The sequence below is a fragment of the Panthera leo genome, chromosome C1 (assembly GCF_018350215.1).
Source record: "Panthera leo isolate Ple1 chromosome C1, P.leo_Ple1_pat1.1, whole genome shotgun sequence".
In the NCBI taxonomy this organism is placed as follows: domain Eukaryota; kingdom Metazoa; phylum Chordata; class Mammalia; order Carnivora; family Felidae; genus Panthera; species Panthera leo.
The window spans coordinates 202,317,462-202,338,436 of NC_056686.1; the positions used below are offsets into that span (position 1 = coordinate 202,317,462).

The following is a 20,975-nucleotide window of genomic DNA, read 5'->3' on the forward strand; positions in this document are numbered from 1 at the left end:
GAGGTGCAGTGAGGTTAAGTATTTGTCCAATATCAGACAGTTTATAAATGGTAGAGCCAGGATTTGATAAAATTGGACAGAGAGGAGATCAATCATTAATCTATATACATAAGGTAAACCAGCTACCGTTTAGCTACCTACTGAATACTTTATGCTCATCATCTCTATTCCTTGGAGTTATTCTACAAGCCACACTTTACAGATGAGGAAATGGAGAGCCAGACAAGTTTAGTACATTGCCAACATCCCACGGCTAGAAGGACAGGCCTGGGATTAGAGCCAGCCAGGCTGATTTCAAAGGCTCTTAACCTTGGTGTTGGCCACGCTTTTTGTGAATGGGTGCCCTACCTCAGGGCTGATCCGAGGGAGCTAATGGCCCTGGTTCCCAGTACCTCTGCAGTTCTGGGGACCCCACCATTCAGTACCTGGGCCAATTCCTCAGGCAGCCCACATCTCCGCTGGGGGCCACCCAACTCCCATTCGACCTGCTGGATCCAGGGCCTGTTGCTCTGGTTGTGCCCATGGTCTTGTGACCTGGGCACTGTCCTGCTCCCCCAGCCCCCAGGGGCCTCCCTTGTCTCTCCCGCTCCCCTGCCATCAGGAAGCTGGTTCAACTTGGCCTCTGTCTCCCGTCAGCTCCTGAGATGGTGAAGGGAGAGCCCATCGGTTCCGCCACGGACATCTGGGGAGCGGGTGTGCTCACTTACATCATGTGAGTGCCCCTAGGACCCACCTTCCGCCTACATCCCTCTCCCTGCTCACAGCCTCCCCAGCACACAATGCACACGCCCAGCTCAGGCTCAGTAGACTTATCTCTGAGCACTGTGCCCTTCTGAACCCTCACACTAATGTCCCCCTGGGGCTGTGAGCTGATCTTCGGTCCGCATGCATCAACTGAACTGTCTCCACAACAGGCTCAGTGGACGCTCCCCGTTCTATGAGCCAGACCCCCAGGAAACAGAGGCTCGGATTGTGGGGGGCCGCTTTGATGCCTTCCAGCTGTACCCTAACACCTCCCAAAGCGCCACACTCTTCTTGCGGAAGGTCCTCTCGGTACACCCCTGGTGAGTAGGCCCCACACTTGCCAACCCATCTGGCATTGCCTTCCCGCGGCCTCAGACCACCCTGGCCAAGCCTGAGCCGAAGCCCCCCTCCCACCCCAATTCCTCCCCGGCCACCACTAATACACCACTACTTTTAAATGGTTGTTCTCTCCACCACTGATGCCTTTAAGCCCCGTGAGGCGGGCAGAGTCACCGCCCCTGCTCCAGAGATGGGGAAACCGAGCCCCAGAGTTGGCTCGCTGAGGGATGTGAATCCAGGCCCGGGACTTGGATCCGTGGGAGGGCGGAGCCTTCCAGGCTCACTGTCCCTGGCCGGCCTGGCAGGAGCCGGCCCTCCCTGCAGGACTGCCTGGCCCACCCCTGGCTGCAGGATGCCTACCTGATGAAGCTGCGTCGCCAGACGCTCACCTTCACCACCAACCGGCTCAAGGAGTTTCTGGGCGAGCAGCGGCGCCGCCGGGCTGAGGCTGCCACCCGTCACAAGGTGCTGCTCCGCTCCTACCCAGGCAGCCCCTAGCGGCTCGGACCACAGCCTGGCCTCGGGCTTCAACTCGGGGCTCCACTGAGGCCACGGGACATTCCAGGGCCCCTACTGAGCCGGGTGGGCCCAGGGCTTCGGACACCACCAGCAGCAACATCCAGCCGGGCTGTTACCTCATGGAACTGCAGGGACAGAGGCCCTGGGCTTTGCCGATGCCACCCCGGCCAGAGCCAGAGGGGGAGACCCATGGGCCAGGCTGGGTGGGGGTGGGGGCACGGGAGCAGGGAAGCAGGAAGAGGGGCAAGAAGGGAATGGGTAAGAGACAAGGAAAAGAAGCCACGGGATAGGGAGAGGAGACTCTAGGAAGGTTCTGCGGGGGAGAGACAATGTATCTGGGGGAAGACCAACTTAGCAGGGTATGAATAGCTGGAGAGGAGGAAGAGGAAGGAGCCCAGCGTGTCAGGGCCATGGGCTGGAAGTGAGTGTTGGTGGAGCGGGGACAGGACGTGGAGACAGTGCTAGGGAGCCAGAGCCAGCACGTGAGGGAGGGCAGCAAAGTGGGGGAGGGAGAGGAGAGGACTCAGGTGGGGTGGGGTGAGGTGGGCCAGCTGCCAGCATCCCAGAAGGAGAACCTGGAGCACTGGGGCCTGGAAGCAGTGATTACGGGAGCCAGTGCTCTCCTGTCCCAGTGGATGCAGCTGTGAGCACTCTGCTGGCCCAAGGATGTCCCCGCTGCCCCTCTGTGGCCTTCACCCTTCTTCCCATTCATGTTTATTTATTTATTGACTTTTATGAAATTTCCCTTCCATCCAGTTCCTATTGCCCGTGTTGTCCTGACCATCCCCCCAGCCATCCAGCTGTCTGTGCAGCTGTCTGTCTGTCTGTCACAAGGAAAATAAAAACGGCAAGCAGCAGGACCTATGTGTGGTCAATGGGGAGGGATGATGGGGGGGAGGAGAACAGGGTGCTGGGGGTGCTGGGACAGGGGCATTTCGGCCCGCTCTTGGCCAGTGAGAGCTGAGGTGTAACAGCTAGCATCTTAGGACCATGGCTCCTGACCCTGACCCTCCTGGCCCCTCACCTTTCCCTTATTCTGCCCCTCCTTCTGAAGTTTTCTGGAATCCTGGCAGGACCACTGACTCCTCACCACTACCATGTAACCAGACTCTGGTGGCCCCCATCTTGTCTCACATATTACCTCATTGCAACTTGGAGGATACTGGGCTCTGGAATGTACCAGTCCACACCCCAAGGCTGGAGCGGCCAGCGTGTCTGCCCAGGAGACAGGCCAGCTCTGGTCCCGACCCCTGGAACAGAAGGGCTTTCATCATGATAATTGGCAAGATGGTGATGATGTCACGAAAGGGCCGCAGAGGAAACCAGGACACGTTCTCGCTCCATGCTTTTGTGTTAGAGCACCAATCAGGCACCTGGAGCGCCAGCTGCACAAGGCTGTGGCCGGCGTGTCGGCTGAGATGGGGCCACCGACGAGCATCTTCCTAGAGCTAAGGGGCACGCCAAGCTGGATCTTCTTGTCTCCATGGCACGCTAGGGAGTCTGATGGGTGCCGAGGCTCCTTGACTCTAGATGCTCCCTGCAGCACCACAGAATGGTCGCTGGGGTCCTAGAACTGAGCTGCCCTGCCCAGAGGTGAAGGGGAGGAGGGAGCCAGTTCTCCTTGTGTCCAGTGGGGGCTGTTTCCTACCTCCTCCTCACCTTGCAAACTCTATTCTTGGCAAAGTGAGAGGAATTAAAGTCTCCTCCCACCATGAGCAGAGAGAGGTAGCACTGGTGTGTTGCCGATCGTGGTTGAGGGCCCCTTGGCTGTGCCCCCAAACAACCTTCGCCCAGCCTCACCCAGCCCAGCCTCCCTGGCTTCTCAGGAACCCCAGGGAAGAGGCAAGCCCCACCATCATAAAATAACAGGATGTTCAAGCCAGCTGGAAGGAACTACAGAGACGTCTTGCCCACCTGTCATTTTAGCGATGAAGATATACAGTTTGCCTGTGAGAATCTTTAATCCCCTACTCACTGCAAGTGTTTTCATATAAAAATGAGGTGCCTGAACTCATATCTTGATAAATGGTAAAATTCCTCTCCCGTCCCCACTCTGATCTTGAGCTCCCTTCCCATCTCCATTGAAAATGGCATGTGAACTGCTTGTTCCAAACCCGGAGGAGCAAAGGTAATTTATGTCAGCAGAGCTGTGTCAAAATTGCTCTGATCAAAAGGTGACAGTGCTCCACACCTGGGCGGGCAGTTACAAAGAGTGGAAGCAATGCTCTTCCTGGTGCCCTGGCCTGGGTAGGCTGGACTCCAGGCAAGTCCCAGCAGGGTTAACGGAACCCCTTCATCCAAGCTGTCTGGTGCCCCTATGCACTAGTTTACGACCCCAAAGGGGCTTGGGCAGACCTAGAATTGGGGAATTGGTAAATCCCCAAATCCCCAAATCTCCTGGGACAGTGCAGCCCAGCCAGACCCTACCATGTCACATGGAGGGAAGAGAGTGGGACTGGGGTGGTAGAAGGGGGTGCTGTTCTCAAAAATCTTTACCGTCCCCTCTAGGTTTATCTCAGTTGACCGCCAGGGGGCACAGTGCGGAAATGACAATCCTAGGCTTCCAGGGCCAGGGGAGTAAGTGCTTCCAGATTGGTCCTGACAGCCACACTGCCCTCTCATAATTGGCTGGATGGACAGCGAAGTACCCCGCTACTCTAGCGTCATTCAGGGACGCCCCCACAAACACTTGTGCCCCTTAACGGACAGTGTCCTGGGAAGCGCATGTTGTCTGACGGTCTGGGGACTGACCAGAGCGTAAAGCTGCCCCAGCTGGGAGCTGAATCTCTTGTCAGCCTGGGCCCTTGTCTGGTCCTCCCAGGAGTGGGATGGTTACCCCCTGCCCTGGGAGGGGGTGGGGCCGCATCCAGCTGCCCAGCTGTCCAGGTGCTGACATGAAGTGCACCCCAGAGCTGCTCGGGTTTCCTCCCCCGGGCCTGCCCCAGAGGCTGAGCCAGCATCCCAACACATCCTCAGGCTAAATAAGGAGCCCGCTTGGGTCAGTGGGCGGGACTGGGGTCCCCGGGGGGCTTGGGGCAACCACGCCAAACAAGGCAAGGAGGGGAGTGATGTATAAAACCGGGGCCCTGGGCTGAGCACCTGCTCGTGCCCCTACTGTGCCTTCCAGGAGGGCTCTGTCCCACCTCCCACCCAGCTAGTCGACCCAAGTCCCGAAGTCGACCCGCCCGCGGTGAGTCCCCATCCTCAGACCAGCCCCAGACACTCCCATCCCCCAAGATGTTCTGAATTGACAGGGAAAAGGCTGAAAGTCAAAGTCTCTGTGTGAGCCTAGACCCCATGTTTGTTTTGCGCTCCCCAGATGTCCAAAGCAGCTCCCGCCAAAAAACCAGCGGCTGCGGCCCCGCCTCCGGGATGTACCCTGGATATCAACGACCCCCAGGTCCAGAAAGCAGCCATTCGCATCCAGGCCTCTTACCGGGGCCACAGGTGAGGGGGAGCCCGGAGCCCTCAGGAGGAGGGGAGCTGGGGCTGCAGAAAGCGCCCTGCTGCGTGGGGGGTGGAAGCTGAGCACAGTGTTATGGACCGCTGGGGTCCCTGCACTTAGGGGAAAGCCGTTAGTGAGGTGTGGCACAGTGGCCGACAAGAATAAATCATTTCATCAGGGTAACAATTCAAGAGCAGGCTCCCTCCGAACCCATCCCCACATTTAAAGTTCTAGTGGACCGAATGGGGGAGGGGGCGAGGAATTTGGTGCCGGCGGTCCAGAGCCGTGTCGTAGGACCTCCGGGCCCTGAGCCGGCTCTCTGATAGGTCCCGGAAGGAGCTTCGCGAGAAGGGGCCACCGCGAGTGCTGGAGCCCCTGAAGGACGTGGTGCTGATCGAGGGCAGCGCGGCCAAGCTGACTTGCCGCATTTCGGCTTTCCCGGACCCATTCATCCGCTGGAGCAAGGACGGCAAGGAGCTGCGTGACGGGCCCAAGTATCGTTACGTCTTCGAGGACCCTGACGTGGTCGCCCTGGTGGTGCGCGACGGCGAGCTGGCAGACCTGGGCCAGTACAGCATCAACGTAACCAACCCCTTCGGCCAGTGCTCTGACTCGGCGCGCATCCTGGTGGAAGGTACGCGCGCCCCGGGTGCCACCACGCAGAGCGGCACCACCTCCAGGTGCCGCAACTGGGTCCAGCCGCGCGCGATCCGCTGGGCCTAGCCGAGTCCCGATGGGGCTGGGGGCACCGCCTGCCTCAGGAGCCCTTCCCACCCAGACTGAGAAGTCCGCAGTGGGCTTCTATCACTCCACACCAGGGCCCCAAGGTCACATTGAACCAGAGGCATTACCAGCGTTAGGGCCCAGGTCTTCGGACTCCAACCCGGGGCAATTTCCACTACGTGGAGCTGTCTCCAGGGCACCGAGGTGTGTAAACATTCCCGGGCTTGCACTCGTAGTGCCTCTTTTGATCCTCCGTCCCCCCCTCTCCCCCGTGGGAAGTTGGAACGGCAGCTGCTAGCCCGGCTTAACAGCTGAGGAGATGAAGCCACAGAGAGGCTACAGGCTTGCCCAGCGTCACACCGCGAGTTTAAATCCATCTCGTATTTAGCGCTGGGTATTATCTGGGGAGGTGATGCCCCTGCCCCGCCTCACCCCTAGGACCCTCACTAGGTCGCATGCCCTTTCTCTTCTAGTCCCTGCGAAGATTCAAAAGGGACCGGATAACACTAAGGCGCGCAAAGGCGCCACGGTGACGCTGACTGCGGAGATCATGGGCGAGCCTGCACCCGACGTGGGCTGGACCAAGGACGGGGAGGACATCGAGGAGGATGACAGGCGAGGGCGGGGACCTGCCGCTGGGGCGGAACGGGGCCCAGAAAACTGGCGGGAGTGGGCCGGGGGGCGGGGAACGGGAGGCGAGCGCCAGAGCTGGCTAACCAGCCGGGCCCCGGGCGCCTGTAACCTGACCGCGGCCCGCCCTCCCCTCTCCCGCTCTCCCCGCCAGGGTGTTCTTCGAGATCGGCAGTACCACCACGACGCTGACCATCCGCCGGGCCACGCCCGAGGACAGCGGCAAGTACGAGGTGTACGTGGAGAACAGCCTGGGCATGGACCAGAGCTTCGCTCGAGTGGACGTGGCCTGAAAGGAACGCTCGGACCTTTCACCCTGGCTCCAAGCCCCGGGGTGGGTGGGACCGACAACCCTCCTCCATCTTGCTTAATAAAGCTGCTCTCTCTGACCCTCCGCCTGTTCTGTTCTTTGGAGACGCCGTTTCTTTTCCCCTGCACTCCAATCCCACGCTTACTCCAGACCCACACACCACGGTCACAGAATGTTGGGATCAGAATGTTTGGAGAGTGACTGGTCCGGTGCTTTATTTTACAGACTGTAAATCTGAGACAAGGTTTCTCTCACCGACCGAAGCTCCTTCCCTTGCCAGCCGGACGGTCGGAGGATCTTATGACTCCGCCTTCTCTTTTTCTGAGTCCCTCAAGCCCCACCCACTCGCGGTAGGAGGCTCTCGCCACGCCCATCTCAAGACTGGCCACACCCCCTTTCGTCTCTAGCCCCGCCTCTCCGTGTTCCTGTTCTTTACTTTGACTGCTACTCCTGGGCCCATTCCTGGACAGTTCGGGGTCCTAATTTTAGCTTCCAGCCTCGCCTCTTAGGCCCCACCCTTCTCTTTAGCCACTCCCCTCGATCCCTAGGCCGCGCCCCATTCTTCTCCGTTTAGTCCCACCTCCCTCCTCTTTTGTAGTTGGAAGGAGGGGTAGCGAGGAGGGCTACGGAAAACAAGAGCTTAAGAACTACTATTCCCGGCATACTCCGCGAAGGAGTTCTCGCGAGTCGCGAGAAGACACGTGCGCGGAAGGAGCAAGCGGTAGCTGGCCGCAGAGCTGGAATAAAGGGACCTAGTGGTAAACGGAGCCAAAGGAGGGGTGGCGAAAGGGGTAGGAGGGAGGGGACCGCCCCTAGACCGGTGGCTGCTCGGAGGTCCCGGCTGGCCCTTCGGAGGTCTGCTCTTGTGTTAGCCCCGCAACCTCTGTCTAAGCAAGGCTAGGGTTTGTTAGACGGAGTCAGTTGTAGGGTTCAGAGGGTCAGCAATCCATCCTCCGAATGCAGAGTTTTAGCACTCGTCGCCAGTATTGGGACTCAGGGGCTAGTAGATTCCGTGTTTGAGATGCCAAGGGAATCTGTCTTTTGATTCACGGTTCATCACTTAGAGGTTAGTTTTAGGATTCAAGTTCGGCATATAGAGGGTTTTTGCTCGGACTTGGGATTCATGAGATGCGGATCAGTGTTACCTTATTTCTAGAGATTCACTCTTAGGATGGTGGTTAAATATCTAGGGCATACTCAGGATTTGAGATTCGGTATTCAGGGTTCACTCTTGGGATTCGGGGCTTAACATCTACAGCATAAGAATGTAACAATTGGAAATCATTGGGTTTGGGGTTTTGGTTTTGAGGTTTGGGGTCTAAGAGGTCTATTACTGAGTTTTTGAGTTAGCTAGATTTGTTTATGGCCACAGGGAAGTCTGTTGGATCAGATTGCAAGGTGTGAATTTCAGGATTTAGGAGAAACCACTGTGGGGTTTAAGGTCAGTTGGAATCTGGGATGGGATTTCAGATGTGTGGGATTTGTGAGGTGTTGTGTCCAGGGAGGGACTACACTGAATTTTGGATTTACATCCTGTGAGAGGGCTAAGTGTTTCTATTTGGGGTTTGGGGTTTGCTTGGGATGTGAGGGGGGTTCTTGGATTGGGGTGTGAAATCTGAGCCTGATTTCTCTGTTGGGATTTGAGATTTAGGTAGCAATTGCCATCATGCTGAAAGCTGTGATCCTGATTGGAGGCCCTCAAAAGGGTGAGGAGCCCCGGGGAAAGGAGCAGGGAGGTTGGGCTGGAGCGGATGGTGGAGCGGAGGCAGAGGGAGGGAGGCAAGAAGCTGTAATGGGCTTCTCTCTCCTGTCTCAGGGACTCGCTTCAGGCCTTTGTCTTTTGAGGTGCCCAAACCCCTGTTTCCAGTGGCAGGGGTCCCTATGATCCAGCACCACATTGAGGCTTGTGCCCAGGTAACCCCGTAGGCTCCCCACTCCCACCTCACTTCCTGCTTATCTTCTTCATGCTGTACGTCCCCCTTTCCAACCGTGTCTTGTTCCCACCAGGCATAACTCCAAGGACTCCCATTTACAAATGACAGTGTGAATGGTGTCCCTTAGAGTTATGCAGTGCAACTGCCCTGCTGTCCTTACTAATCTGGTCTCTCATCTGGCCTCTTCTTGGTTAGATTTCACTCCTATTTTTAAAGCACGGAATGTGCGAGCAGGCAGGAATCTTAGAGACCATTTAAAGCTGTAGCATGAGGAACCTTAATGATAGCAAAGCACAGAACTCAAACCGTTGCTCACTATGGAGCTAATTTCTGTCTTGCTTTTATCATTGGGACAGGTAGAGTTTTATCTGAATCCAGTCTCTGCCTGCTATAAGGACTTGAGTACATTTCTCCCTGCTTTGTGAGCCTTAGTTTCCTTACTTGTCAAATGGGGTGATTAAACCTACTTTGTGGGCTGACAGAGCTTAGAGATGAGGTTGGTAAAGTGCCTAGTACAAAGTAGGCACTTGATAAATGGTACCCATATCTCGTGCTGATCTCAAGCTCAGATTGACAGATAATAAATATGGGGGGAAATGAAAGGATTATCTTTTCATGCAGCTTGGTGGGCAGAATCTTTCCTAGGGTGATCTTCAGATGTGGGGGATGGGGGTGGGTAGTAAAATAATAAAAGATTGAAAGACCAGGGACAGACTTCCTCTAACTTCCTTTTTGTCTGGAGGAGAAATCAGGCCAGAGTGGTAAAGTTAGTGCCCAGGGGCCCCACAGCTGAGACCAAAACTGTGGTCTCTGGACTCCTGGGACTGTTCCAGGGGTTCCCCGAACATTCCCTCCTATCAGATATTTTCTTTTTCCTCCCAACCTCTTCCCTTGTTCTCAGGTCCCTGGGATGCAGGAGATTCTGCTCATTGGCTTCTACCAACCTGACGAGCCCCTTACCCGGTTTCTAGAGGCTGCCCAGCAGGAGTTTAACCTTCCAGTCAGGTGTTTGTGCACACATGCAGTATAGGGGTGTGGGACGGTGACCTAGGCCTCAGGGTTCTCGTGAGTGGGTTGAGTTGGTGCTTGCCAGACTTTACCCTTCTATACTGGGAGGATTCTTGTTTGGGCCTCTCTGAATCCCTGAGTATATTGGCCTTAGGCAGATGTACTCCTGGGAGCAGGAGGGGTCAGATGCCAGGCTCAGGATATCTGCCTCCTTTGATCTCACTGAGCTGGCTCTGGGGTCCCTGGGGACAGGTACCTGCAGGAATTTGCGCCCCTGGGCACAGGGGGTGGTCTCTACCATTTCCGGGACCAGATCCTGGCTGGGGGCCCTGAAGCCTTCTTCGTGCTCAACGCTGACGTCTGTTCTGACTTCCCCTTGAGTGCTATGTTGGATGCCTACAGACACCAGCCTCACCCTTTCTTGCTCCTTGGCACCACGGTGAGGGGGCTGGGAAGGCGGGAGGGTGTAAAGGGGGTGATCCAGAGAAGTTCCTGGAATGCAGGGTGTCGGGGAGGCAGGGGCAGCCCAGGGAGCTGGAGTGGGAACCGACATCAAGAGGGAAATGTGCCAGAAATCCCAGCAGTAGCTGAGGTGGCGGTGGAGACCCTGAGCCCTGTGGCTGCTTGGAAAGAAGGGAGGGGGAGGGCAGCTGTCAGTTCTCCCCCTGCTGAAGGCCTGTCAGTGGCAGAAATACGTGTCAGGTGCTGCAGAGGAGAGAAAGAAAGCAAGAAAACAGACCTTGCTGCCCTGGAGCAGGCGGGTCATTGTTTTGGTGTGTCTGTCTTTCAGGCTAACAGGACACAATCCCTCAACTACGGCTGCATTGTAGAGAATCCACAGACACACGAGGTGAGAGCAGAGAGGGGGCTGGCTGGGTTCTTACTCTGTGTCATGATTCCCCCACCCCTCTGCTTCTAGAGAATGCTAGAATGCTGTTTTTTTTAAAGCACTTTAGTTATTTTGAGAGAGACAGAGAGAGTGCATGCATGCACACACGTGTGTGGAGGAGGGGCAGAGAGAGAGGGAGAGAGAGAAAGAATCCCAAGCAGGTTCCATGCTGTCAGTGCAGAGCCCGGTATGGGGCTCGATCCCTCAAACCGTGAGATCATGACCTGAGCTGAAATAAGAGTCGGATGTTCAACCGACTGAGCCGCCCAGGCGCCGCCCTGAGAATGCTGGAATGCTACTGGGGGGGCCCCAGTGCTGTCAGACTGGTGGGGCATACCCTTGGTTGTTCATCTTCTATCCGTTCTAGAGAGATTGGCAAAAAGCAAAGGGGTAACAGTTAATTTCCATGGGTTCAGCGCCCCAGTAGATGTATGCACAGGGTGCTATGGGAACACAAAAGGAGGCCCACCCCAGCCTTGCCTGGGTGGGGGCTGGGAGAGCTCCCTGGAAGAAGCAAGTTCTGAGCCCAGTTAAATTCACATAGAGGAAGGAGACTGGAAGGCATTGCAGGTAGGGGGCCTGCAGGGCAAAGCAGAGGTTCTCTGTCCTTGTTTGTGAAACTCCCGGCCCTTGAGCCTAATTGACTTTCACACCAACCTTTTATTTGCTCAAGCTTTCCTATTAAAAATACATCTAAACAGGCACACGCAGGTAGACATACACACATACACATAAATATGTGTGATTTCGGGTGTTTTTAAGTTTTATGCGAGGCACTAGCTAGATGTTAGAGAGACAGAGCCAAAGAAATACAATCCCTGCCTCTCAGGAACCCCCTGTCCGTGGGAAAGACAGGCAAAAATCAAACGTTGCAAATGACACAGGTGCCACAGTGGGGTGTGGCCAGAGGCCACGGGTGCCCAGACCTGAGAAGCCACCTGTGGGGCAGAACAGAGGCACTCACAGAGGCAGTGGCAGAGTCGACCGGGTTTTGAAAGCTGGGTTTTCCAGATGAAGAGCGGAGAAAGGGCATTCCAGGCACAGGCAGGCGCCACGGCATTGAATTGTGCTCCAGGGCTGCTGGGAGGTGGGGAGGATTGGGAGGGAAAAGGCGCGGAGTTGGGACTTCTCTTGAAGGTGAAGGGCAGTGACTGCAGTTAGGAAGACCACCCTGGCGGCGGGGAGTACCTGGAGATCAGAAGGTCTTAGGGGATGGTGGCAGCGGCCCCTCCTCTACCAGACTCAGCCTGCTGTGTCCCCAGGTCCTGCACTACGTGGAGAAACCCAGCACTTTTGTTAGTGACATCATCAACTGTGGCATCTACCTCTTTTCCCCGAAGCCCTGAAGCCCCTTCGGGACGTCTTCCAGCGTAACCAGCAGGATGGGCAACTGTGAGGCGGGCCCCATGGCCCTGTAACCCAAGTACCACTCCGTCCCAGACCACCCGTAACCCCTCCCACCCCCCCACCCCAGTCTCTGCAGGCTCCATCTCTACCCGCTCACCTTCCTCCTTCCTTTTCCTTTCCTCTTGTCATCCCCAGCTGAGCCTTCCCAGTCCCTCCCCTTCTAACCTCATTCTGTCCCTCTTCCTTATCCATCCCGGTTCCTCCTCTGTCACTGCCTGCCCACTCCCCTTCTGGTCCATTTCTCTCAAGCCCTAAGTGTCCCAGAGATGTCTTTCAGAACAGAAGGCAACACACACACTTGGGCGCACACACGCTTGGGTGTAGAGACATGCAGAGAGAGAGAGAGAGAGAGAGAGAGAGAGAGACACACACACACACACACACACACACTCTCTGTCAGGCTGATGCTCCCCTCAGAGCATAGTGCCCAGAGTCCTGCTGAGCACAGTCCCCTCCCCAGGTCATCCTTGGAGGCCCCGGACGTGTTTCCCCCACCCCCGTGGGTCCTGCCCTTCACCCCCTCCTCCCCGCTGGCTCCCCATCTCGTGCCTCACTCTCTCACTCTCATCCATCTCTGCTTCTCTCTCCATCTCTCCTGGCCTCTGTCTGTTTCTGCTGAGCTGGCACCTCTACCATCTCTCTCTCCCCCTCTCTTTCTGTGACTGTCTCTGCCCTCACCAGCTGTCTTCCTCTGGGGTGAGTGTCTGTGTTTCCTTCCATCCTGTGAGAGGGAGGGTAGCCGGAGGTGGGATTGGGAGGAGTGGACGGGGAGGAGAATAGGAAAATGGGGGGAAGCTATGTCTGGGTCAGCTCCTTGGACAGGGGGCCGAGATGGGGTGTGGGTCCATGCCTGGGGATCCCCCGGGATAGCACCCTAGCTAGGGGTGGAGGGTGATGTGGGTAAGGGCAGTGGGAGAGTCTCCGGGGACAGAAGCCTCCCCTTGGAGAGGATCTGACCCGACCTGGAGAGGGGGTGGGATTCCCTCAGATTCCTATCCTCTGAGAGGCTGTGTGGGTCTCCCAGGCCAGCTCAGCCGGGGCACTGATGCCCACGTCTTCTCCTCTCTGCCAGGGAGGACTCTTCAGGCCTATGGCCAGGGGCAGGCACCATCCGCTTGGAACAGGATGTGTTCTCAGCCCTGGCTGGACAGGGCCAGATCTATGTACACCTCACTGATGGTATCTGGAGCCAGATCAAGTCTGCAGGGTACGTATGCCTCTGGGAGGTGAGCGGGGCACCTGGGGGTTGAGACTTTCGGGTGGTAGGCACCTGCTGGCCCCTGAACCCCTGTTCTACTTTGTGGCCCCTCCAGCTCAGCCCTCTATGCCTCCCGCCTCTACCTGGGCCAGTACCAGCTCACTCACCCAGAACGCCTGGCCAAGCACACCCCAGGGGGTCCACGAATCCGAGGTACCCGCCCTGCCCCCTTCCTAAATTTTGCCCCCCGCCCCAGCCTCCTGTACCCTCTGAGCCATGACTCCCAACCTCAGATTCAGAGGTGAAGACTCAATCCCTGCCCTCCCTGAACCAGATATGGTTTAGGGTATTTGCTCCCAGGTCTTCTCTTCTGCTTCTAGGAAACGTTTACATCCACCCAACGGCCAAGGTGGCCCCGTCGGCTGTGGTAAGCGGTGGGCCAGGCTGTCCGGATGGGTGGGGCGGTGCAGATAACTCCTGAACTCAGAGTGCTGGGCTCTGCGTTGTCAGCCCATTGTGTGGCCACAAGCAGGTCCCTTCCCTTTATCTGTTCTATGAAGGGTTTGGATTTGGGTTTCTCCAAGGCCCTCCAGGGGTCATAGTATGTGTTCCTCTCCACAGCTGGGCCCCAATGTCTCCATTGGGGAGGGGGTGACCGTGGGCGAGGGTGTGCGGCTCCGAGAGAGCATTGTCCTCCATGGAGCCACGCTGCAGGTAGGTGCCCAGGCACATGCGGCAGGGCATGGGACCCCGAGGCTGCAGGGGAGGGGGGAACCCCGTGTGCTCTGCATCTGGCACCTTCTACTCCCTCACTTCACACTGTCGTGTTTGGCAGGAGCACACGTGTGTTCTGCACACCATTGTGGGCTGGGGGAGCACTGTGGGGCGCTGGGCCCGTGTGGAGGGTACCCCCAATGACCCCAATCCCAACGACCCGCGAGCGCACATGGACAGTGAGAGCCTCTTCAAGGATGGGAAGCTGCTGCCTGCCATCACCATCCTAGGTATGGCTTCCTAGGGGACAGACGGCTGTGGAAAACCTCCACAGGTGATGGCTTTGCCCTGTGGGGAGCATGCGTGCACGTGTTTGTGTGTGTGTGTTTGCGTGCACACATACACGTGCGTGTTTACTCCCTTAGCAAACATTTACCAAGTGCTTGCTGTGTGCCAGGCCCTGATTTGAGTCACTGGGGGCAAGAGGCCAGGGCACAGATGGGCAGGGAGGGATCCCTCCCGGATGGCAGTGGCCCCAGCTCCTGGCCTCTGGTCTCCCCTCCCCATGGCTTCCTCCTGGTGCCCTCGTCCCCCCTGCAGGCTGCCGCGTCCGGATCCCTGCTGAGGTGCTCATCCTGAACTCGATTGTTCTGCCACACAAGGAGCTGAGCCGCAGCTTTACCAACCAGATCATCCTCTGAGGGGGACTGCCAGAAGGCACCCCTCCAACTCCTGCCCACCCCCCTCAAGGCTGCTGCCTGCATGGCCAGCCTCTGTCCAAAAAGACCGGAGGAAGCCAGGCAGGATCTTCACATGTCGGGGAGCAACGTGGGTGGCCGGGTGGCTGGGGAGACTCCAGGCCTCCCTCTCCGCTCCCTAATAAACCCCCGTGAACCTTGGAGCCAGCACGGACTCCCGTTTGTGCCTGGGCTGGGGGTGGGGGTGGAAGGGGGGCAGCTGAGTCAGGCCCCCCCACATTAGCATTTAAATTGGAGTCATCGCTGCCGGCTCATGAATAATGAATCTGGAGCCCTGGTAAATCTCCCCCTCCCAGTGCCTTTAGCCTCTCTCGCTGCTAGGGAGGAAGGCCCCCAAGGCTCCCAGCCTGCCTGGCCCCTGCCTTCACCCCCACCCCAGCATGGCCAGCTTGCCAGCCTTCCTGTTCCTCTTCGTTGGTCCTGGCTCCGGCTCTGAGTGTAAGGATTCTGAAGGGAAGGGTGAAGGATTTCGGTTGGGCCGTGGGGTGCTGGCCGTGGGCTCACGGACTGAGAGCCACAGGCCTGAGATTGGATCAGCCGGTGGTTGCTTTCCTCAGTTTCTGCCCGGCCCGGCCCGGCCCCAGCCTGTTTTCCACTTTGCCAGCTCCATCTGTTCCTCGCCTGGCTTTTGGCGGGGTGGGGGTTTCTCCCCTCCCGAGGCCTGGTTGGTGTCTGTCTTCTACTCCCCTGGCAGGCGGGACAGACCTAACTAAGCTGGTACCTGCAGCATAGTGGGGGCCCCTGGTGCTGGGAGGGGAGGGGCCCTGGCCACCTCCCGCCACCAACTCTGCCCTTTGGGAGGTCTTAGTCCTCTCCACATTCCTGAAGCCCCAGAGAAACCCAACCATCTATCATGTTTGCCCGTGACCCCCGTGTGCCCCTCTTGGTGCCCCCCCCCCCTTTCCCCAGCTGTGGGTACGGAGCTTAGTTGCCAGATGAGCTGGTAATGATCGTAATCTGCTAATTGAGAGGAATCTAATTACCCAAAGAGAATGGGGGGGCAGGGTGTGGGTGGGAGGGAGGAGGGGGTCCTGGCAGCAAGCAGGGGTGGCAGGCGGCAGGGTGCCGGGGCCTTGTTATCGGCACCAGGGTCTGGGACAGAGCCCAGGATTTCAGAGCTGAGCAGCTAGGAAGATGTGCTTTCTCTGGAGCTGGGCTGAGGGTAATGTGGGAATTGGGCTAGATGTGACCTCCCAGCCCCCTCAGGCCCTGCAGGCTGTATGGGAGCGTGTGTGAAAGGAGCCAGGTTTTAGCAGTCCCGACCTACGACCTGCCTTGACTCAGCCTCTCCCATTTCCTGTCCCTGCCTCCAGCCCAGACCTTCCATTATCAGCATGGGGTTGGAGGGAACAGCAGATGCTTACTCTGGGCCTGGGGTCAACTCCCTGAGGAGGGAGCTGGGAGAGAGATGGGCTATGGGGCCAGAGACTGGGTCCCTTCCCTGCCCTCCCCCAGTCCTGACCCTTCTGTTCCAAGTGGTTGGCAGAGGCCATGGCAGCTCCATCATAAATATGATAATTTAATTATTTTCTCAGCAAAACACCGTGAAATCCAATAAGTCTGTGTCAGGCCCTGGCCCCCGGGATCCCCCTCCTAGGCCCAGTGGGGGTGGGGAGAGGCACTGGAAGGGGAAAGGGTCAGTGTTTGAAGTGGGGGGTGGCCAGTGTAGCGGAGATCCTTGTAACATGCCCCCTCCCACCAGGCTGCCCTAGTCACTGCTGCGTGTGTGCTCAGGCAGAGGTGGGGGTCTAGGAAGGAGCTGTGATGCCCTCCACTCCCCTCCAGCCCTTGTCCACCCCAGGAGGGACTCAGCACCCAGTCTGCCTCTGAGGGCACAGCTCAGGGCCCAGGATGTGGGAGCCCCCTTCTCCACCACCTCTAGGTCTTCATTGGCCCTGTAGGAGTAGGAGGGTGCTGGCCCCCAAAGGGTTTGAGAAGGGAGAACGGAGGGAGCTGGGGTGGGAAGTGGGGGTGAGCGGAGGGAAGGGATGCGGGGGAGGGGTGCGCTCCTGCCATTAGTGCTTTTTTAGGTTTCCATAAAAAGATGATTCTGTAAAATCCACGAGGGGGAGCAAGCTGGGGGCTGGGGAGGGGGGCAGGTCCCTGGCACCGAGCTGGATGGGGCAATGGGAGGAGAGCTGGGGACCGACCGGGACCGAGCTTGGACGGAAATTTGGATGGGCTTCAGGAGCCAGCGAGGGGGAGAGGCCGAGCCAAGAACACTGACTGGGGGGAGGTTGGCCGGGGTGGGGTGGGGGCAGGGCCCTCATCTCCCTCCTGTCCCTTTGGCGGGGCTGACCAGGGCCCCAGTCCCACCCCCATCTCCATCCCCTCCCCCTGGCGCTGAGCAGCCATTATCGGGGGAGCAGATTGCAGCCCCCTCCCCCTCTCCGGGAAGCAGGCACAGCTGGGGCCCCGCCACATCTGCCGCATCAGCACGGAGCACAGCTGGGTGTGCCCAGAGCTGCGCTCCCCAAAACACAAAGGGGAGGGCGGGGGCCAAGGAGAGCCCAGACCCCTGAGACAGACACACTGACACTTCTGCCAACAGACACACACTCCTCGAGGCGAAGCTACACCCACCACCACACACGCTCCCTCCTGTGCAGACAGGAGAACTGACAAACACGCAATTACTCTGCCCCGCCTGCCACCCCCGCTCCCCTCCCCCCCCCCCCCCGCCCCTTCTTCCTCCTCCCCTTCCTTCCCTCCAGGCTCCCCCTTCCGCCGCCTCGGCCACCTCGGCTCCTCTGGAGGGAGCAGGGGCCTCACCCTGCCTGAGCACACCTTTCTGGGAGGCACGGAGAACCGGAGGGCAGGAGGTGGTAAGGGGCCGCCCGGTCTGAGCAGGAGCCTGGGCAAGCCACGGCCCACCCTCCGGGCCCATACTCCTCCCTACTAAGAAGTGCCCCTTGAGACATTAGTTCTTGCCACCCTGGGCGTGATGGGGCTGGCGCTCCATCCCGGGGCGGGTGGGCTGAGCACCCTTGACTGTTGCTCCCCGTGGCAGAGTTCCATTGGTCACCTCAAGGAGGCGCTGCGTTGCCCTGGGTTCTCCAGCCAGGAGCTCAGAGGCTCCCAGGGCCGGCACCTGCCATTCCCACCCAATCTACCCTGCTCACCCCTGCTTAGCTCTGCCACCCTTGGTACTCGCGGGGTATGGGGCCTCGCCAATAGTGGCAGAGTCCCCATGCCCAGAAGAGATGATCAGGAACTCCTTCTTTCCTCTCTGCCAGGCAGTAGTCATCTCCTGGCCCCTGATTTAATCTTGCCCCCTTCACAGCCCTTGTTTCTCCTGCTCATCTCCTTGGCCCTGATGTCCTGCCCTCAGCCCTTTTCTTCCTACCCCTCACCCCACGCCTCCCCCCCACCCCCGTCCTGCGTCGCGCCCCCGCCCCTGCCCCTCAGAGCTTTAATCCCTCCTGCTGCTGTGCCGCCTTATCTGCTCCCAGCAGCTTTCGCTGCTGCAAAGCCCTCTCCCCCTCCTTCTCTGGATCTTCTCCCCCTCCTTCCCTGGCTCCCTCTTCTCTCTGACCAGCACCCCCACTCCCAGCCGGTCTGTCTCTCAGGCCTCCGTGACGGCTCCTGGCTGACCCCAAATTTGCCCTCCAGTGCCCCTTGCCCTCTCTCCAGCCTCAGTTCAGAGGTTGCCTGATGCCCACCCACTCCCACACTGGTCTCTTCCTACCCCGCCCCACCCCCTCAGGCCCCGCAGACTTGGTCAGTTTCTGACTGGCCAAGATTTTTCATCTTTCTTCTTCCCTGCTCTCCCTTTCCTGGTCCTCTCTTCAGTTCCTCCGGTTGCCTGCCCCTCGATCTTGGACCTGGTGTCCTTCGGCCCCGGTGATCCATTGCCTTGGCTTGGCCATCCTCAAAAGGGGATGGGGGGGGGGGGTGTTGGTGTGAGCCACAGGAGAGAGATCAGGCTGGGTTGGCCCTAGGACAGGGAAGGGGGTGCAGAATGCTGGCGGGCAGTGGGGGCAGGGCCTGGCGGTGGGACGCTAACCCTCTTCAGTCGCCTCAGATCACGTCCGGGCCTCCCCACCCCCCTTCACTGGAACTCTCATTAACCGCTTCTCCTGCCTCGTCCGCGGCATAAATAACCCAGATAAATCAGCCGCCGTCCGCCCCCCGCCCCTCGGCCCCCGCACAGCCCGTTTGTCACCGCTGCTCGCTCACCAGCCAGGCCTGGCCCAGTCCCGGCCTCCACCCCCCCATCCTTGTCCCTTCCCGCCCACGTCTGTCCCACACTAGCTCATCCCTTGGTCCGCACCAGAGCCAGGCCTGGGACAGGTGTCTGGGCTCGGAAGGATGGCAAGGTGTCCACTGGGAGGAGGGGGAGGCTGGGGACTCTCTCTAGGAGAGAGTTTGGGGGTCATGTCATTTATGTGTGGGCCACCCAGGAAGGGAGTCTGAGGCTGACACAAAGGTGAGAAGGGGCAGATGCAACTCAGCATGGGGGGGGGTCCCTCTGCTGGGAAAAGAGGTGAAGCCCCAAAAGCCTGGGTATAGGAAGGACCTTGGAGGATCCCTTAGGAGCCCCCCAAGCTGGATCATGAGAGGTGTCTGGATCTGCCTTTGAGGCATTTTGCCCAAATAAAACCTGCACCTTCTCAGGTGCTCTGTAAGAACCTTCTGCCCTCCCTGTCATCTCCCTCACCCTCTGTCCCCCATTCCCATGCCCTGCCTTATCTGGCTGTACAGATGCCACTCTAATCTCTGCCTCTCAGTCTACCCACTGCCATCAGGAAACCTAGTTCACCCTCTGGGGGATGGAGATGGGTGGAGATTGGACTAGGAACAAATCTGGGAAATGGGGACAACTGGAGAGCAGAGGAAATCTGGCTCTGAAGCCCCCTTACCCCTGTGCCCCACACCTACTCGGGAACCAGGTCCCTGACAGACCCTCTCCCTCTGCTCACACCCAGCTCAGGTCCTGGCCAACCACACTTTGGCCCTGATGCTCACTGCAGGGGGCAGGTGGTCCCTGGGGAGTGGGTGGGGGAAGTCAGGAGGGGATGGGGGAGCTTGGGCGCAGGGCTGGGGGTGGGGGTGGGGAAGAAGCTGGGCCAGGCCCCAGGGACCAGCTGGGCAATGAGCCGGGGAAGCAGCCGGGAGGCTAAATGAGGGAGATTATCACCCAACTGCAGCCGGGCAGAGAGGGAGGCAAGCAGGGAAGCGGGGAAAGGGAAGTGGGGGGGGGGGGAGGACGGGGGCCAGAGGGGAAGGGGGTGTAGGGGGGGCAGGAGAGACGGAAGAGACCGGAGGGGAGGCACAGGATGGGCTGCAGGGATATGGAAGGGGGACTCTCGCCAAGCGTAACCAGATTCCTAGGGGTCTGGGAGACGGGGTGATGGGGACCTGGGGACAATTGGAGACAGCTGGCTGTGGGACACTGGCGGGGAGTGAATGCAGTTCTACTTCCCCGTGGCCTGAACTCTCCTCTCCACCCACCCGCCAACTTTGTGCCCTCCAGAGGAGTGTGATTTGGGCTGATGATGACGGAGGCCAGTATGTTAAAAGAGTATGACCCCATGATCTCAGTGGATGGCAGGGCAATTTAGGCATTGAGTACAGGGTAGCAACGAGTGCTGGGGAGAGCTTGGGGAGTAGCTCCCTGATTTCTTGGCAGAGCCCCAGACTGAAGTAACCTTAAAAAAGCAATTAAATCACCTTAAAAAAAAAAAAAAACCAGTAAAGAAAAATCAATACTAGGAGAAAGGGGAAGAGAGGCTGGGGGAGGAGGAGGTGGGGTGGAAGCACTAGAAGGGTCTAGGAGTCTAGCCGGGAGGGCAGAGCATGGCAGGGGGCTGCCTGGGTAGGGGGTAGAGAAAGGGGGACTGTCTGTGGTCACTTGGAGACTCGGAGTGCTAACTCGGCAGCTGCTTCCAGTGCCGTCCCCACTTTCCCCTCTGGGAGGCCGCCAGACGCAGCCCTGACCCCAGGGGTCTCATCTTCCCAGCTTGGGGGAGCTGGCTTGTGGGGAAGCCCAGCCGCAGTCCCCCACCCCGCCCCCAGGAAGCTACTTTGATGAGAGGCTGGGGACAACACCGCAGGGTGCCAAGGGTGGCCAGGGCAGGGGGCTGGTGGGCTCTGTGCTGGGGCGACGGTGACTGATGGGGCCTGATTTGGTCTCACAGCCAGGGTGGCCCCCGTGGTTCCCTACCCCCACCCCCGGGGTAGCCGCCCGTGGGCCCCTCCTCTGGGCCCAGGCGGGGGCTGCGACTGGCAGGGCAGGCCTGACGCAGGGGAGGGGTGGCCTCTGGGCAGCGGGTGGACCTCGGGCTCTAATCCCCAGCAGCTGCCGTTTCCCTCAGATCGATTCCCTTCTCACTTTTTTTTCAGCTGCTGGTTCCG

General features: G+C 58.7%; 3 protein-coding genes across 3 annotated transcripts in view; all 3 read left to right on the plus strand.

Annotated features, from left to right (window-relative positions):
- Positions 1–2,636, plus strand: part of SPEG (striated muscle enriched protein kinase) — a 49,611-nt gene extending 46,975 nt beyond the window's left edge. The window contains exons 41-43 of the mRNA XM_042950234.1: positions 637–712; positions 915–1,064; positions 1,389–2,636. Of these exons, the coding sequence (XP_042806168.1) occupies positions 637–712; positions 915–1,064; positions 1,389–1,581 (419 nt within the window). The 3' untranslated portion in view covers positions 1,582–2,636. The remainder of the gene's footprint in view (positions 1–636; positions 713–914; positions 1,065–1,388) is intronic.
- Positions 2,637–4,921: 2,285 nt separating this feature from the next.
- On the plus strand, positions 4,922–6,986 carry SPEGNB (SPEG neighbor). Its single transcript, XM_042953359.1, has 4 exons — positions 4,922–5,049; positions 5,374–5,681; positions 6,244–6,385; positions 6,555–6,986. Exons 1-4 carry the CDS (start codon positions 4,922–4,924, stop codon positions 6,691–6,693), a joined length of 717 nt encoding a protein of 238 aa, XP_042809293.1. The 3' UTR covers positions 6,694–6,986.
- Positions 6,987–8,132: 1,146 nt separating this feature from the next.
- GMPPA (GDP-mannose pyrophosphorylase A) lies at positions 8,133–14,761 on the plus strand. Its single transcript, XM_042950238.1, is given in 14 exon segments — positions 8,133–8,151; positions 8,362–8,416; positions 8,527–8,624; positions 9,546–9,649; positions 9,905–10,091; positions 10,443–10,502; positions 11,804–11,870; positions 11,873–11,933; positions 13,021–13,155; positions 13,262–13,359; positions 13,527–13,573; positions 13,768–13,860; positions 13,982–14,150; positions 14,461–14,761. Coding segments are annotated over 13 exon segments (1,260 nt in total). The 5' UTR covers positions 8,133–8,151; positions 8,362–8,376; the 3' UTR covers positions 14,562–14,761.
- Positions 14,762–20,975: the final 6,214 nt, after the last annotated feature.